Source organism: Mugil cephalus, chromosome 1 (assembly GCF_022458985.1).
Source record: "Mugil cephalus isolate CIBA_MC_2020 chromosome 1, CIBA_Mcephalus_1.1, whole genome shotgun sequence".
Lineage (NCBI taxonomy): Eukaryota > Metazoa > Chordata > Actinopteri > Mugiliformes > Mugilidae > Mugil > Mugil cephalus.
This window is the reverse complement of record NC_061770.1, coordinates 45,158,198-45,174,005: the sequence shown is the minus strand read 5'-3', so window position 1 is coordinate 45,174,005 and position 15,808 is coordinate 45,158,198. Positions and strand designations below refer to the sequence as shown.

The 15,808-nt window shown below is 41.2% G+C and overlaps 1 protein-coding gene across 4 annotated transcripts in view; it reads right to left on the bottom strand.

Annotated features, from left to right (window-relative positions):
• Positions 1–15,808, bottom strand: part of arap2 (ArfGAP with RhoGAP domain, ankyrin repeat and PH domain 2) — a 130,612-nt gene that overhangs the window by 13,630 nt on the left and 101,174 nt on the right. For all 4 annotated transcript variants that reach the window (XM_047606624.1, XM_047606613.1, XM_047606641.1 and 1 more), the window contains 7 exons: positions 10,196–10,259; positions 9,525–9,688; positions 8,747–8,959; positions 8,479–8,584; positions 6,436–6,583; positions 4,304–4,381; positions 183–257 (listed from right to left, as the gene is read on the bottom strand). In XM_047606624.1, the coding sequence (XP_047462580.1) occupies positions 183–257; positions 4,304–4,381; positions 6,436–6,583; positions 8,479–8,584; positions 8,747–8,959; positions 9,525–9,688; positions 10,196–10,259 (848 nt within the window). The remainder of the gene's footprint in view (positions 1–182; positions 258–4,303; positions 4,382–6,435; positions 6,584–8,478; positions 8,585–8,746; positions 8,960–9,524; positions 9,689–10,195; positions 10,260–15,808) is intronic.

Below are 15,808 nucleotides of genomic sequence, written 5' to 3'. Positions count from 1 at the left end.
CTCGGCCCTATTCTATCAACCTCTCCACCTCTCATTCTACCCATCTTTTCTCCTGCTTCACCTGCCTTCATCCCAATCTCCATCTCCCCTCATTCTCTCTCATTACACCCCACTACCAGGGCCGCTGGGAAAGCCGGTGCAGGCACACAAACGCGCCTGTTGAAACATTAACGCTTTCTCACCTTGATTAAGCAGCACTTCTCCGGCTCTTTCTTTTCCAGGTACACCTCGAAGATCAGGTCCCCAGCTGGAGAGAACTGGGAAGGGACAAATAAAAGAAGAAAAATAGCATCGGTTGCATTCCTTAAACCAACAAAGCGGCAGAGGCTGGGACTAATCTGAGCAGAGAAGAATGATACAGTTGTTTCTGGAGCTGGAGCCAAACAAGACCGGGCGGCGTTAATGGAGTGCAAACCCTGGCTAAATAAAGAGGAACACGTGTGAGACGCACACTTGGAAAGGTGGGAGTGTAAAGTGAAATGTTTCACCTACACCGGTACTGATATGCTTTCCTCAGGTGTCGACTTCAAGTGAGCTGCGAGTTTAAAAATGTCTCGGAGACGCGTCTTAAATAACCCGTTCGTGGGTTATCATGGAAATGGAAGCAAGCCAAGAGTCAGGCTGAACCCAGTTGCCAGGAGATATCCGTTCCCAGTAAACAGTGGTAATAAATAGATACCTACCTACCACACAATAGAAATTAGTGGCTAGAGAACAGCTTAAAGGCCGAGAGGTCACTGGATCTGAAGAGCCTTGAGCAGGCACCTAACCCTAAACTGCTCCCTGGGTGTTTTGCATGGCTTCCCACTGATTCATGTGTATTTGGTTGGATGGGTTAAAATCCTTGTATATGTACAAACACTGATCAGGTGTAACACTACAACCAATTTCCTAATATTATGTAGGTCTCCTTTGTGCCTCCAAATTAGGTGTGACTCAGAGAATAGACATGGTCCTTCTGAGGGTGTCCTGTGGTGTCTGGAAACAGAATATTGTTAGTGGGGCCTATGGGTTGAGGGGAGGGGCCTCTGTGGATGATCCCACAGATACTTGATCAGTTTGGGATTGAGTGAATTTGGAGGCCAGGTCAACACCTTGTGCTGTTTGAGTTGTTCCTAAACCATTTTGTGTGTGTGTCTGTGTCAGGCATCCTACTGGGGTCTTTACTATGGGGTGGGGGGGCCTGGTCTGGTCTAGGTGGGTGGTACGTGCAACATCCAAAAAGACTCATCCTTACATAACTAACAATCCCCTAGACAATTTCCTACCGTTGCCGCCTTAGTTTTACACCTTTTTTTTTCCGCTGAATATCACATGTGAATTTAAAAAAGATCTGATAGATTTTAAGATTTTAGAATACTTTCACAAATCCTGACTTGTGGTTCCTGTAAAGTTATTTTTATGCTGTGTAAAAACAAGAATAACTACAATGAAAAAGTAATCACTTCTTTTATAGACAGGCTCCATTAAGGCACTGAATGTACAGCAGGACAAGGGAAGTGGTAACCGGTTTCTAGGAAATGAACACCTAAGTGAGTGCAAAAAGGCGTCACTTCACTGAGCTGTCTAGAAATTACAGTTACCTTTCCTTTGTCATTTTAATGTGCAGGTGAACCGAGGTCCATTATTGGTTTGAGCTGGGAGAACTATCGTACGATAAGAGGGAGGAAGCCACTTCTGACTCCCGTGCTCTAAAATGACACAAAAATTACAGTCACTCAGACCAATGGAGCGAAAGCTGTAATTGTGAAAATGTCACACGCAGATATGGGGCCATCTCTCGCGGCTCTGGACACTTTTCCTCCCTCCCTCCTTTCATTGTTGTGTGACGGGAGGAAGGCCAGGCTCGCTTAACAAACACGGCAACTGTGGAGAGAACGACGGGAAATAAAAGCATTGGCAACTTGGCGGAGGAAAGGAAATGATGTTTTGGAGAAAAAAATCTCAGCGATGAGCAAGAAATGAAGGCATGTTCTAATCTTTCCAACCGGAGCCATCCTCGACCCGCAGGCGTCGATTTTAAGGCGCCACTTCAGACTTATAAGGCGTGACGCTACCTTGCACCTCATTGTGCCACTTATTTACCGACTTCCCGTGTCTAGACTTCCTATCTACTCGCAAGGTGCCCCCTTGTCATGATGAGGTCAGAACCTTCTCCAGGAGAAACCGAGCACTCCCACACAAGCTCCCTGCAAATGTCAAAAGCACACATTGTCTTGGTTTCCGAGTGCGGACCCAAGTGCCATTTGTTCAGGAAAGCTTTCACTATATTCAGTAACTCTTACCTCACCTGAATAAATCTTACTTTTTCTTATCTCAAACAGCTGGATATGTGTCTCTGAGTCGGTTGATGCTCCACTTGGTTGGTTTGGACTATATGCATACCATCACGTTTCTGAGAGTATGGTGACTCCTACAGCTTTCAATCATCTCTCATCATCATGACAAACCATAATCACATAAAATCAACTCTATTGGACATATCTATATATATATATATATATATATATAGATATGCGAGTACACTCGGAGCAGTGGGCACCCAGTGGGGCGTTTGGAAGTTTTTTTTGCACTTGCGCAGTGCACTTCAGCTATGGACATAGTGGATGACGTCCACATTAATAGTTTACAAAGAACATTTTCAACAGCTTTTCAATGGATTACCATGGAAACTGGCATTCACCTCCCCATGGGGACGAACTGACTCTTTGTTGGCCCGCTGACTTCCGACCAGAGAGCTCATAGCCTTTGTCAAGCGCCGAAACTCATAATTGGAGCGTGAAAGTGTGGGTAAAGTGGAGGAAATAACAATACAGGATAACTGTAAACTGTTCAAAAGACAATATTTCCAAAGTCTTACGATTGTTAGCACAGTTGCTGTCGTAAGTTGTTTGGAGTTACCTCTAGACTCTATTATTAGTGGTTGCCAAAGTTTTTTTTATTTTTATGAGGATCGATCCCCACATCGACTGTTTGCCTAACCTAGCAACAATAATATAGGAAGTTGAGACTTAAAGGGTAGAAGCCCTCTGGTTGGTGGTCAGTACGAAGGCAAACAAATGGTCAACTGCGAAAACTTTGCAGGTCAAGTGACAAGGACGTTCAGTTGTTTGGTGGAAGCTGCGCCCTTTCCAGGAGAAACAGCCATGAATTTCCTGAGTTTGGCAAGTAATGATTTTCTAAGAGACAGAATCAACGTGTAAAATGTGAAACATGGTGTCCCAACAATCCAGCTCCGTCCTTAGAGTTATTAGCCAGTATTGAATACGTGATAAATGCTGAAAGAATAATGTACAGTAATTTTGCTTTTCTTTATTTGTAAAGAGCATGCCTGAATACCTAAAAAGAGGCATTTACAACTTTCCAATGGCTGTTTTACATTATAGCTTATATAAACCTGAGAACTGCTAATAAGCTGCACGCATACATAACCACTGAGAGTGCAGCCGTTATAAATCTGTGGGTGGGAAATTACAATGCTAACAACTTTTTTTCATATTTCTCAAAGTTGTGAGCCACTGGGAGGCAGCTCAGAATAAAAAGGATGAATATAATGGAAATGTTCAGTATTCAGTAGCTTATATTGCTCTTAAGTTTGTGTGCCATGGCCTCATGTAGATTCTCCACAACAAAACTCGTGAGTGATCATACCGGTGTCGAGATTAAATGGTTTTAAGCAATGTTTAACTTTGCTCATTTTCTTAAATCACCACTAAGATAAACATACCTTATTATCTCAACACAGAAATCTGACTAAATAATTGTCCTTAAAGAAAACAAAACAAACAAAAAAGGAATAACTTTCTGATTTTGAAACCACCACATTCCCAGTTTTCACCTCCAAGAGCTTTATAATAGCACTAGCTTTCCACTGAGTAACCCTCACACTCGACGGCAGCAGTCATGTTCTGAAACCCCCACGGACAAGCCGGAGGGAAGGAGGTGGGGGCAGAAAAGGCGCGGGCATAAACAGCTTATTTCAGATTTCAACAAGAGCGGCGCCACACGATTTAATTTTTTTTCCAAGTTACCTGAACCAAATGTTTTTCTCGACTGAGGCATCCAGGCATAAAGTACCTGCCGTAAAGGTTAACAGGAACAAAGCCCTTTTTTCCCTCACCCGCCTGCTCCTGCCTTCTCCGCCTGCCCCTTCATTTCTGCCAGAAAAACAGGAAACCTGCTCAAATGAATCACTCTATTTGAGACTCCCTGACGCATTCAGGCAAATCGATGCGCGCGCACACACACACTCGAGCCGAACACCCATCGGCGATTTCCATTTGGGTTCTGTGGGTCCACTTACTGTGGTGTCCTTCTTGTCGTTCCAGCGTGTGATGAAACTATTCTCCCTCTCCATCTGTTGCACCTGGTCTTCATTGACCTGTTGGAAACACCACAAAAACACACAAATCCCAACTCAGACAAAGAGAAACTTCATGATCTGATAAACTGCACCCGAGAAACTTGCCTTTTAGACTTATAAAGCATTTCTGATATTAATTTCAGCACTTAAATATGATCCATTGATTCACTGATGCCGGATTACACCAGGAAATAAGGCACTGCATGAAAATTGAAGAAGAGGGTCATTCGGAGAACACTCCTAAAACTAATTTTGAAAAGAGAAAGTTGGCTGTGAGGGTTTGACACAGCTCAGCACCAAGCGAATACTCTTTTCTTTCAGACAGCCCTGCGTGGGAAATTACATTTTTTTTTAAAATCATTATCATTTTCAGAGAACAATTTGCTATGTTAGAGTTATACGGCAGAGTGGCAGAGAAGACTGAGGGGGAGGGAAACCCAAAAAAAAAAAGAAGAAGAAAAAAAGAAATCGCAAACTCATGCCGCGTGTGTTTAGCCCTGATAATGGGCCCCGTCGTCGACATCCGGCGCAGAACTGGCGCTTTAATTAGTGAGACGTCTCACTCGCTTTAAGTCGCACTGACTGTATTCACTGCTATCGGGCTCGTGATTGGTTGAGCTTAATGGCTGTTTGTCATGCGAGTGACGGCGTCCCGAACCGATTAGGAGAGAATGCTCCTCCTTTAACGGGATCCAGGCGTTCCGCAGGGAATTTGCAGATTTAGCGCTCGCATACCCCATAAGCCAGGCAGCTCTCCAAGGGTAACACTGATACCGTGCTGTCCTCCGCCCATCCACGCATCAGCTGAGTCAAGCCTGTTGTGGAGATCTGGCAAAAACAGTTCTGCTCCCCAGATCGTTGGAGTAAGAGAGGGGAGATAAAGTCATGCCTGCAGCTTGGTTGAGATGTATAATATGGCGTCATCTGGATATTTGATTACTTTCCTCTGCAGTGTGCTCTGAATACGGTATTCTTACTTCATCATCCAACATGTACTACAGATTCAGTACAGCTTGCATCAGGAGTAGCTGGCTCAAATAATGAAACTGACAATGAGAATATAAAGCCAAAGAGCTATTTGAAGTGTTATTAAAAGGCGCATACACTTTTGGATATAAGTATACCTTGACGATTTAATTTGATATACTTTCAAATGGGGAACTCAAATGCTGCCATTTTCAAGTGAGACCAAACAAACCAACATTTTTTCCTAAAGACAACTCATCAGAGTACATTTCTGTCTATCTATATGTGCATTTATAAAGTCAGGGTTTAGAAGCTTTACCCAAACTACCGAGCAGGAAATCAGATTTCTTAGATTCAGAGATCTTAAATTTGGGGTTATGGTCATAATGTTGTCGCTAATCGATGTATATTATCGATCGGACAGGCCAAGTGGTAAAGGCATACAGTCATGAGGCAGTAATTGTAGCTGTTGGACAAAACCAGTTTTACGTAATCCATTAATTTCTCCAAATTATTGTTCGATAGAAGTGTGAACAACGTTTAGTCTTTACCCTGTGCTGTTGTTATGCAGCAGCTTTCAAGCTGCCTCACTTTGTATGCAGAGAAACTTTATTTGCAGCTACAATTAGTTGACTACAACGAAAAGAACAAACAAAGGAAACAAGACTCTTCCGTTGTTAAGGAAAATGTCTGGTTTATCTTTCTCATTTTTCCAGTTCTAGATTTCTTACACAGTCATAAGCCTGCTCTGGTTTTGCCTCAAACAAAAGACGTCCAGGACAAGATTCTACAGTAACTTTTTTTGTTCAAGGTGACCCCTTTTTTTCATATTTTTTTTCTGGAGATATGTTCAGTTTGTACCTGTGCAGTTGACAAAGACACAATGCAGCTATTACTTGAGCAGAAAAGTGTAAAACACAAACACGTTGTTCTATATAACTTTTATGTGTGTTTATACGACACAAACTTGTGTTATCCAACATAAAGGAAGAACATCCATATTGAGTAACCAAGCCTACCTTCCTCATCACCTCCTAATGAACTCTTCCCCACCATCAATGCCGTCCACTGGCAAAAAATAAAAGAACAGAGCATTTTTGACTCACATTGAAGAGCGTGATGTAGTTGCTGATTAGGTCGTGGACCACTCTAATTTCCTGTGGGGTTTGTCCTCGTGTCTGGTACAGGCAGGAGGAGAAGACGGAGGCCAGTTTTTCGCTGGGCATCTGGTTGAGGTGGGAACACTGTTGAATCCTGAATCACAGAAAGAAAAGATCTGATCAACAGCGTTTGGTTCATTTAGTTCACTCTTTAAATCTCTCACAGCAGTAAAAACACACGGATATTTTAGTACAAGTTGTGCCTTTCTCCAAATCCAATGGGTCAATTAGGTCTTCTCTAAACAATCTGTATTATTAACACTAACGAGGATTGTTTTAAATATTCAAAGGTGAAAAAATGATTTTCATTTAAATATACAGCAAGGATCCTACTTAAAAACATAAACAATGTACAAAATGCTGGCAAATCTGAACAAACAACATGAAACTGATTCATTATTGTAAACCCAAGGACGCTGTTGCTATGGGGTCATGCAGTCTTTTGCAGCTAGGCTCGCCTTTGAAGGACTTCCCGCCATGTGCACTATACACTATTTATGAAGGAATCTGAGAAAGTATCCCATCTCATTTGTGGATGAAAACAACCACACACACAGGCGAGAACAGAGAAGGTCATTAGGAAGATGGAAGGGACGCCAGGCCAATGAACAGGTGACACAACCTTCGAATTTCTGTACTTGTTATGTCATCTATAGAGCTACAATTGTGCTATCATCAGCAGCAGGGTCAGTTGAAGACGAAACCAATTTTGTAACTATTTAAAAATTGCGAATCAATCATCTACTATCAAACCAGTGGATGCTAAAGTGGATTTGATCACATCAAACCAAGGCAACTAACCTTTTCTGGAGGTCTTTCCTTCAAGCAGACAATAAGCTACACTATTAATTAAATCAAAGCTTTCCACAAAGGATATAAAATACCCTGGGCCAGAAGACATGAATAAATTATTAACTGCAGTATAAAGTGATTAGGGACAAGATATTATCAAATTTATTTTGCTACTTGTTTACTGATGCAGATCAGCTAAGCATCTAGAGCAGCTTTCCTCCACCATGCATGTTTGAGGGGAGCACTGTCCTGTGTAGTCCATAGGATGAGAGTAAACTCCTTCAATGAATATATCCCACATTACCAAAGAGTTTTTGTGTAATTGGTTGTGCCAACAATAAATCCCAAAAAGACTAAGCCTCTCAAGACATGTCTTCTCTGTACCAAGGTTTGTTGGAAGCTGCGCTGCTCATTTGCCAGTGTGAAATGAGTCAATCAAACAATCAGTTTATTTATATAATGTATAAACTATCCAAAATGTCAAAAGGGGGAGACCCCCAGAGCATTAAAACCAGGGTGACAGTGGCAAAGAAGAAACCTTGAGCAGAACTCAGGTCACGTGGGTTGAACCACGTATTTGAGGCTGGTCAAAGAAAGCAACGCAAAAGGAGAAGAAGGACACAACAGAGGAGGTTCATCTGCTTTAAATAATCAACATGCTATAGTACCAACAGCCTCCTGTAAACAAGGTTATATAAAGATGAACAGTTAGTGGCTAGGGTTCAGGCTAGATTCACTGTGCCAATCCACAGGATAGCTTGGTCACTTATCAGAGCACAGTGTTATGGCTAGCTAGCATTATTTGCATTACGACTGAAATGCAAAACTGGTAATCTCTCAAAAAAGAAAGAAAGAAAAAAAAAAAGATTATTTTAACTTGTGCATTTTGTGTCAGCCACATTTTACGTAGTTTCCTGTGGTATTATATGTCTTTGGGTAATTTTTTTAACCAACGTATTTCTAGGGGCGTCTTCTGTAGCTTTGGTTTTGTAGCAATATTTAAAACCAAAGTCTATGGTTTATGATTCCAGTGTGGATAACTCAAAAGTTCTCACATGCAAAGGGTCGACCACGTCAAGTTCCCCTCAGGATATTCGTCCTTACCTGGACATTGACCTTTATCTCGAAACACCTCCACCAGCAAACTTTGAATGTTTCTGCAGTTTGAATCCTGTGTAAGCTTGTTTGTATGTATACCTGTACAGATGCTGCAGCAGGGCCTCAAGGGTTGACCTGTTTATCTTTGGCAAACTCCCTATGATGGTGGAATACTTCTTTACTCTCCGCTTCTCATCCATCTCATCTACAAACCAAAACAGACAGGAAATGCACTGGCGAACAAGCAAATTAAAATATTGAAATAGGAGTCAAGAAACTTCCTCTTAACTATCCGTGCACTCCAATATGTGTTACAGCCCTAACCAAATCCCAACATGTTCTCAACTGCCTCAGGCGCCTCACATACCCAGAACCGACACCCAGTATGGATAGAGCTCCTTGGTCAGCAGTGCGTCCTCCACCTGGGATAAAAAGCTCTTCAAGGTGTCCGTCACAACCTCGAGTTGGTGTTCCTTCTCTCTTAGCTTCACGTTACGAGCATCTCGGGTGAAGTCCTCCAGGAGGTGAGCCACTTGGCAAGGATCCCCAGGCCTCTGGTAGATGCCTTCGTGACACAAGCCTGGGTACATCGGCAGATTAAATGATAGGAAACCTTCTTCTCTGTGAAGTTTTTTTTTTATGATGAATATTATAATCATTCACAACAGATAATGACAGATTTCTATAAGTATAATTATGTGTCGACCTTATGGACACTTACATAAGCACCTATGAATCTAAATCGTAGGTGGAATAAAATTGCCAGTGCAATGTATATTAACCTTCTGTACCATTTCACAGGTTCTGCCAGAGTTAACTTTTATTTTAGCCACTGATTATACTGTAATATATACAATAATACAAGCTGCATTTTTATGGGAAATTATGGAAAACAGACGCTATAGACTATAGTGTGCATGTTTAATGAGTGGATGAAGCAGGTCCACAGTTGGGCTACATATTTCTACATATTTCTAAGAAAACAGATAGACAGAATGAAGTCACAGCTTTGTGCCAGGAGACTTTAGAAAGCAGGAAATTGTCATCGCCGCGCTGTGTACTGGATGAATCAGCTTCTCAAGGGGGAAATCATAATAAGCAGCCACCCCTCCTCTCACATTGTAGATAAATATAACGCGACTCACCATACTGCGTGACAAAAGCAATGCAGCTGTCGAGTATAATGGGAACGCCATTTTTAGTCAGCTGCTGGTCACCGAGCGCCTTGCCGTCCGTGCCAGCGGCCAGCGTGATGGCCGAGTGCCACAGCGCAAAGTCAATCTTGTTGAAGCCGTGGATGTAAATTGTTCTATTAAAAACAAACAAAAAACAAACTATTATTTTTAATGAGATGATTCACAGTAACAATATGGCCGCTTCCTAAAGTTCATATGTTTGGAAAAGGGCGCTGCCAAGTCATTAGATAAACAACCAACAAGATTAAAGGGATCCAAAAGCGCTTCTACGGAACACGTATAAACAACGCCTGGTTTCCCATGAGGTTTGATCAAAAAACGCACAAAAGAACAGCAATTAAGCCCAAAGTCTTGTTGCATTACTCTAAAAGGGAGCCTTAAAAATGTTGTGCGAAGGCTGCTGTGTCGTCTCACTCCGTCTCTCCAGCTGAAGAAGACAGTCTACCGAGGCTTTAATTACCTCGGGATGGATACAGTAGGTGAAGTGGATTCGGACTAACAAGACAAAAAGCAGATTCAAAGCTAACGGCAGCTGCATAATGCGCGACGCTGCTGTATCACAAATACGTTGCCAATTAGCGCACCTTTTTTTTTTTTTATGTTTCTCTTCAAAGACATACCTTCCGCACTCCACCATCAGCAGGACTTGGATCTTTTCCTCACCCTCAGTGTGCGTGGAGACAGCTGGGGGAAGAAATAAGGGCAACAAGTTGTAGAAAACCCGAGCTTCAAAGCGGTTCACATTTACAGCAGAATAATGCAAAGGAATGTGTTTACAGTTTAAATTTGACATTTTCACTTCGCCATTAAACCTCATGAATTCATTAAGCGTCGCCGAAAGGTCTCCATTCTCTTAAGTGCAACTTTTAAGTCAATAATAGAATGCAGCGCACAATATGTCTAGACATATCTGAGCGCGATGTTCAAGGGCGTGTAGCGTAAAGAAAGAGAGAGGACAGTGCGGTAGTGGAAAATGCCAAATACATTCCATCGGAGTTAATAGAGTTTTCTTGTTGCGAGCAGAAACACGGATTCGGGTTTTGAGGCACAGTCTTTAAACGAGAGAGGGAAGTGGGGCAAGCGGCGGCGCTTAAATGCAACCAAACAAAGGCCGTACTGTGGGTAATATTTAGCACATGACATTCTCCATCTGCGCGAATGAAGTCGGAAGAGCACAAGGAAGAGAAAAACCGGGCTGAGGGACTCAAAAGCTTCCCCGCAATCTCTTCTCTGGGGCTTCAAACAGCTGCTTGGATCATGGCAACAATCACACACAACAGAGGAAGTACAGAAAAGATACGAGGCTCGGCACAAAAAATCTCCTAGCAACAACATCTGGCACTTTCATCATGCTCGAGCGCTGGCTGTGCTCAAGTAATGGAAAGAAGGATAAAAAGAACTTCCCCTTAATAAACAGACAGCACCAAAACACCTGATCGCCGCCTAAAGAACTCAACAACACAGGAGTTTGCCACAGAAGAATAAATTTGAGAGAGGTGCTGTGGCGCTCTGGTACTGCTGCTCAGCTTCAACAACAATGTATCCTTTACTTTGGTAGTGCAATCAGTCTTTTACTGACTGATCTACAAACTTAACATTTCATTTTGTTTTTGGCACAAGCAAGAAAGAGAAAGTTTTTTTTTTTTTTTGGCTAGCAAATTCTATGTAAAGACCTTTGTGCGTTGAGCTAAACAGCGAAAACCTATTAATCCCCAAAACACTCTCTTAAATTATTTGCCTTTCATTTTCTCTGGCAGATTTTCAAGGGCGCTGCTTTTCATTCTGATCCGAACAACAAGGGAAGAACGTCAGAGATTGATATTGACTTGAGAGAGGTTTATTAACAGTGTTATCAGGTAAATGCAAAACACTTGTCATAGGCGTTTGAACAAACACACAGCAATCCTCTTTTATCCATCTCGAGGCTCAGTGGGAATTTTTTTTATTACTTAATATGTTTGTGTGATAAGGAAGTAAGTCTGCAGGCTTGTTCTCTCTGTAATTTGTACCGAGATTTTCACAAGGTTTTTCTTGGTCCTGAAAGCAGTTTTTTATTAGCATATTTTTATTGTAAGGCTTATTTTTTCATATTAATAATACTGTTGTAGCCTACAGTGTGATAACCCACGGTGATTCTATGAGCGCCAAGTGTTGGCATACTGTGTGATACTGTATCCACCTCCGTGTTACTGTGAAGGTTGATTATTATTGTTGGTTATTATTGATGGAAGATGAGTTCATGAACAAAGCAAAAGAACCCAGTTCTCAAATTTATGAGGATACATTCCTCGGGAAATCAACTGGGTTCTATCGTTTCTTTTAGCAGAAGAAGAACGGACTGTATATAAAGATACTTCCACCTACCAACTTGCGATTGAACCTGTGACAGCATCAGTCTGTAACACAAGGCTGACACAACCTTAATTACGTACAGCTTTAAGACAAATATACAAGTAAATGTTTGGTATCAGGCTGTAAATACATTTATTTATGCTTTAAAAGGATATGGGGATTGACTCCCTGTCAAAGTCAGCCTCAAGTGGCCATTCACAAAACTGCAATTTTATTTTTTCCCTGCGTTAGCATCATGTTTGGTGTTTTGTACATGACCATCATTTTATCAAGCCATCTTTATTGTGTTCATCCCAGTAATTTAAAGCCAAAGGTACATAAATGTTATATATAGTATATAGTACATATATAAACTTGACAAGAAGTTACCTTTACAGGTGCCTTGGTATGGGTAGGAATGGGAATCGATTCCAGTTGAGAACCAGTTTCAAATTGTACTGTGCTTATCTGTTTTTTTTGTTTGTTTGTTTTTATCAATGTGCAATTCTGACAGTTGCGTATTGCAAAACAATGACATGAAACTCTATGACACAATGATTACACAGTGGAGTTTCGTCACATCCGAGTTACGTATATTTTTTCTGCTCCATTTCTACGCTTCGTTCTGACTCAAGTCAACAACTGTTAATAACTTGTATAGGCCTACGTAACTTCCATATAGAACATTTACAGAGAAATGATAAGCAAAATTGATGCATTGGTATCTATAGTGAACAAAAGCATGTTGAAATTCACAGTACTAAAATCTTTTCTCATAAAACACTTAAAGACAAAATGCATCTTTACATCTTTAATACCACATTGTTACATACCGTTACCTTGACATTCTTGGCATCTTGTATTTGCCATGTGATCACCTTTCCAGCCTTAACAAGGTCTACTAATAGGAGCTAAACAAGTTGTTCACCAACTCTCGTGAAATTACTTTTTAATTGAGCGCTGCCCCTGAACAAAAGTAAAGAAAACATCTCTGTAGCTACCGGAGGTCAAAAATGGCACATGGGATCTTCAATCTATTTATTTTTCTGAAAAAGAAAAAAAAAAAAGCATAATTGGATTTCCATGGTTTTTACTGTCAGGGGTAACGGAGGGATAAATGAGTTGAAACAATCAGCATGTTTGCAGAATTAAAGAGCATTTATCTACACAGGATAACTTTTACAATTAAAAATACTGTGTGCGTTGTGTAGCCTCTCACAGGTGAGTAGAAAAATATGAGTCTGATCAGAAGTTCCAAGTGAACATGAACTATCAGGGATAGTTCCACCTCTCTCTGAAAGCATTAGCAGTGATTACTATACGTCTCAAAAATAATTTCTATACTATATACTCTATACTATACTTAATTCCTGCCTTTAAATAAACCGGACAGGAGAACACGAATATACCGGACTGCATTCTTGTGCTGATCTCAATTTTTGGCCGATTGAGCAGAGCAATGAGATCAACATTTTAGTTTTTTTTTTTTCTATTTAGCCCACTCCCGTAATTGAAAACCACAAAGAAAATTGCACTGAATGAGTTTAAAGTTAATGTGCTTATCTTGTATGACAACCTTTCATATTCCCAAAGTTCGGAACGGGGGGGTTGTTACGCGTGACAGGTTAATGATTACTCAGCTCTATCTGTCATTTCCCCTCATTTTACTTTAGCGTTGCTTATTTGTGCGGCAGATATCTCGACGCAAGGCATCACAAAGAGATCAATCTCCTCTCAAGTACACAGCTGAGCCCCTGGGAAGCCATTTTAAGAAGCTCTGCACTCTCTTTTTGTTTTACTGGTGAGTTTATTCAGTTATATAACACAAGGTGCTTCACGGCCAAGAGAAATTAAAGTCCTGTCCTATTCTCTTTTACGTGTTTTACTCTTACGAAACGAAGGACAAATTAAAGAAATGAGAGTACACTATGCCAGCCATAGGGTTCACACTATTAAGAATGAAATGAATAAAAGTCAAAGAAACACAGGAGAAGTACAAGTGTCTTTCAGAAGTATTTAAATTATAATAACCCATGAACAGGCTACGTCAATGAACTCACCGCGTAGTTTGAAGTGAAGCATGCTAGAAACATGTAGTGATTTTTAATTGAAAAGTGTATTTATTTAATCCTTTGGCGCTACACTGGGGCACCTTTCATGTGTTGGTGTAACTGTTGAGAAAATAACAGTTAATCCCATGTCACAGCCTGCGAATCCTAAAAGGGAGGCTTTCAATGCTCCAGAAGCTACCATCCCCTGACAAAAACGCCGTCCCCCCTCCTGGCACTGACGGCTCCCCAGCTGTGACAAATACGGTTTGAGAAAGCCGGGGAATAAAAATGAACGCCGCTGCAGTTCTTTATCCCGCCCCAGGTAAGGAGACGGGGCAGCACTTTGCGCGATTTGATCCACGTCGAGCTGTAAGTGGATTAAAAAAGATCCATTGATTCTCCCCCTGCTTTCGGGTTCGCACATCACACTGGCGCAATCAATCGAAATGCACTAAAATCTTTATCATCTGCCAAAGTGAAGTTCCACTCACAGACGGTCCTTTAAATAACTCCCGTTTGCCAGTTATGTGGAGATATTGGCAAAACGTATGTAAGTGGGCAGTGGTGCTACGGATGTACCGCGTATTTTCACATGACAACCGTCGACATGTTACACAATACTGACCTTTACTCACCTCATCACACATACAGGCCTGTGGTAATGCGTTACTCTCCTCTAGTCTAGTTCCAACCACGATTCTCTTTTTCTTCCACATTTTTTTTTTTCTCACGGAAGACTAAGCTTATGCAGTTAGAGCAGAGATCCGACTGAAATGTGTAATGGTGTGAGACGCCGAAACGTCTTCCGACACCGGTCGCTTGAACGCATCCTCCGACATCATTACGCAGCTATAAATGCAAGCGGCAAGAGGGTGCTATGGACCGGTGGTTCCGTGGAAAATTACTGAGAGTATATGAAAATAGATCCCGGCACATTCATCACGACGCGAGTGAAATTGACCACTGACAGATACGGTCTCTCTACCAAAAGCCCAACAGATGAATCGGGCTCAGGAAATAGTGGAGATTTAGAAGCATCTGAGGTACACGTGTGTGAACCAGAAGAACTTGTGTTTATGTTAATGGAAGAGGTGAACCCAGGCCAACTCGGTTCAGGGAGGAGTGTATGGGGAAAATATATTCACTTCAATGGAACTTCCAGGGTTACTGGGCTCATATCTCCAACATGCTGCATTAGAAATGATTTGTAGCTAGTGCTGTTGCTGGGTTGAATCATCTTTTCAGTCCCTCCTGAAAACAGATTTTTATGTGCAATCATAGGGTTTGTCAGTTCCATTTTCTTTCACTTACGTGAAACGTAAACATCATTTGTACATTTTTAACCCTTTAACCCAGCAGTTGGTAATTTTAAATTTTTATAACTTAATCTTCCATGTATTCCTCAAATAAGTTGACTTTGACATGAGGCCATTTGGATTTGTGTCTAATTGTTATACTTTTTAAGTAATTGCATTTTTTGTATCAGTATCACACTTCCAATACTTCCAATTTTCTATGGAATTTCAAAGGTTAACTCTAGGAACCTTTGATTTTTATGTACTGTGACTGTCAGGTATACATTTACTGTTGATCTACACATCTAATACCAGCAATCTCACCCCCTTGAGGGTTGTTTTACACAGTTATCATCATTTTATACCTCATAATATACTGTATGTGCTGTTTTAAAATATGAACGTATTTTCCAGATCCATGAATTTTGTGTGTCATCATCAATTTACCACTTTGTAGTTGGGTACTACAAGCTAACTACAAAGTTGCTAACTATAGCCGAAGCTCAGGAGATAGCGCCATCGTCCGTTGGGTCCTTGGGCGAGACACTTAACCCAA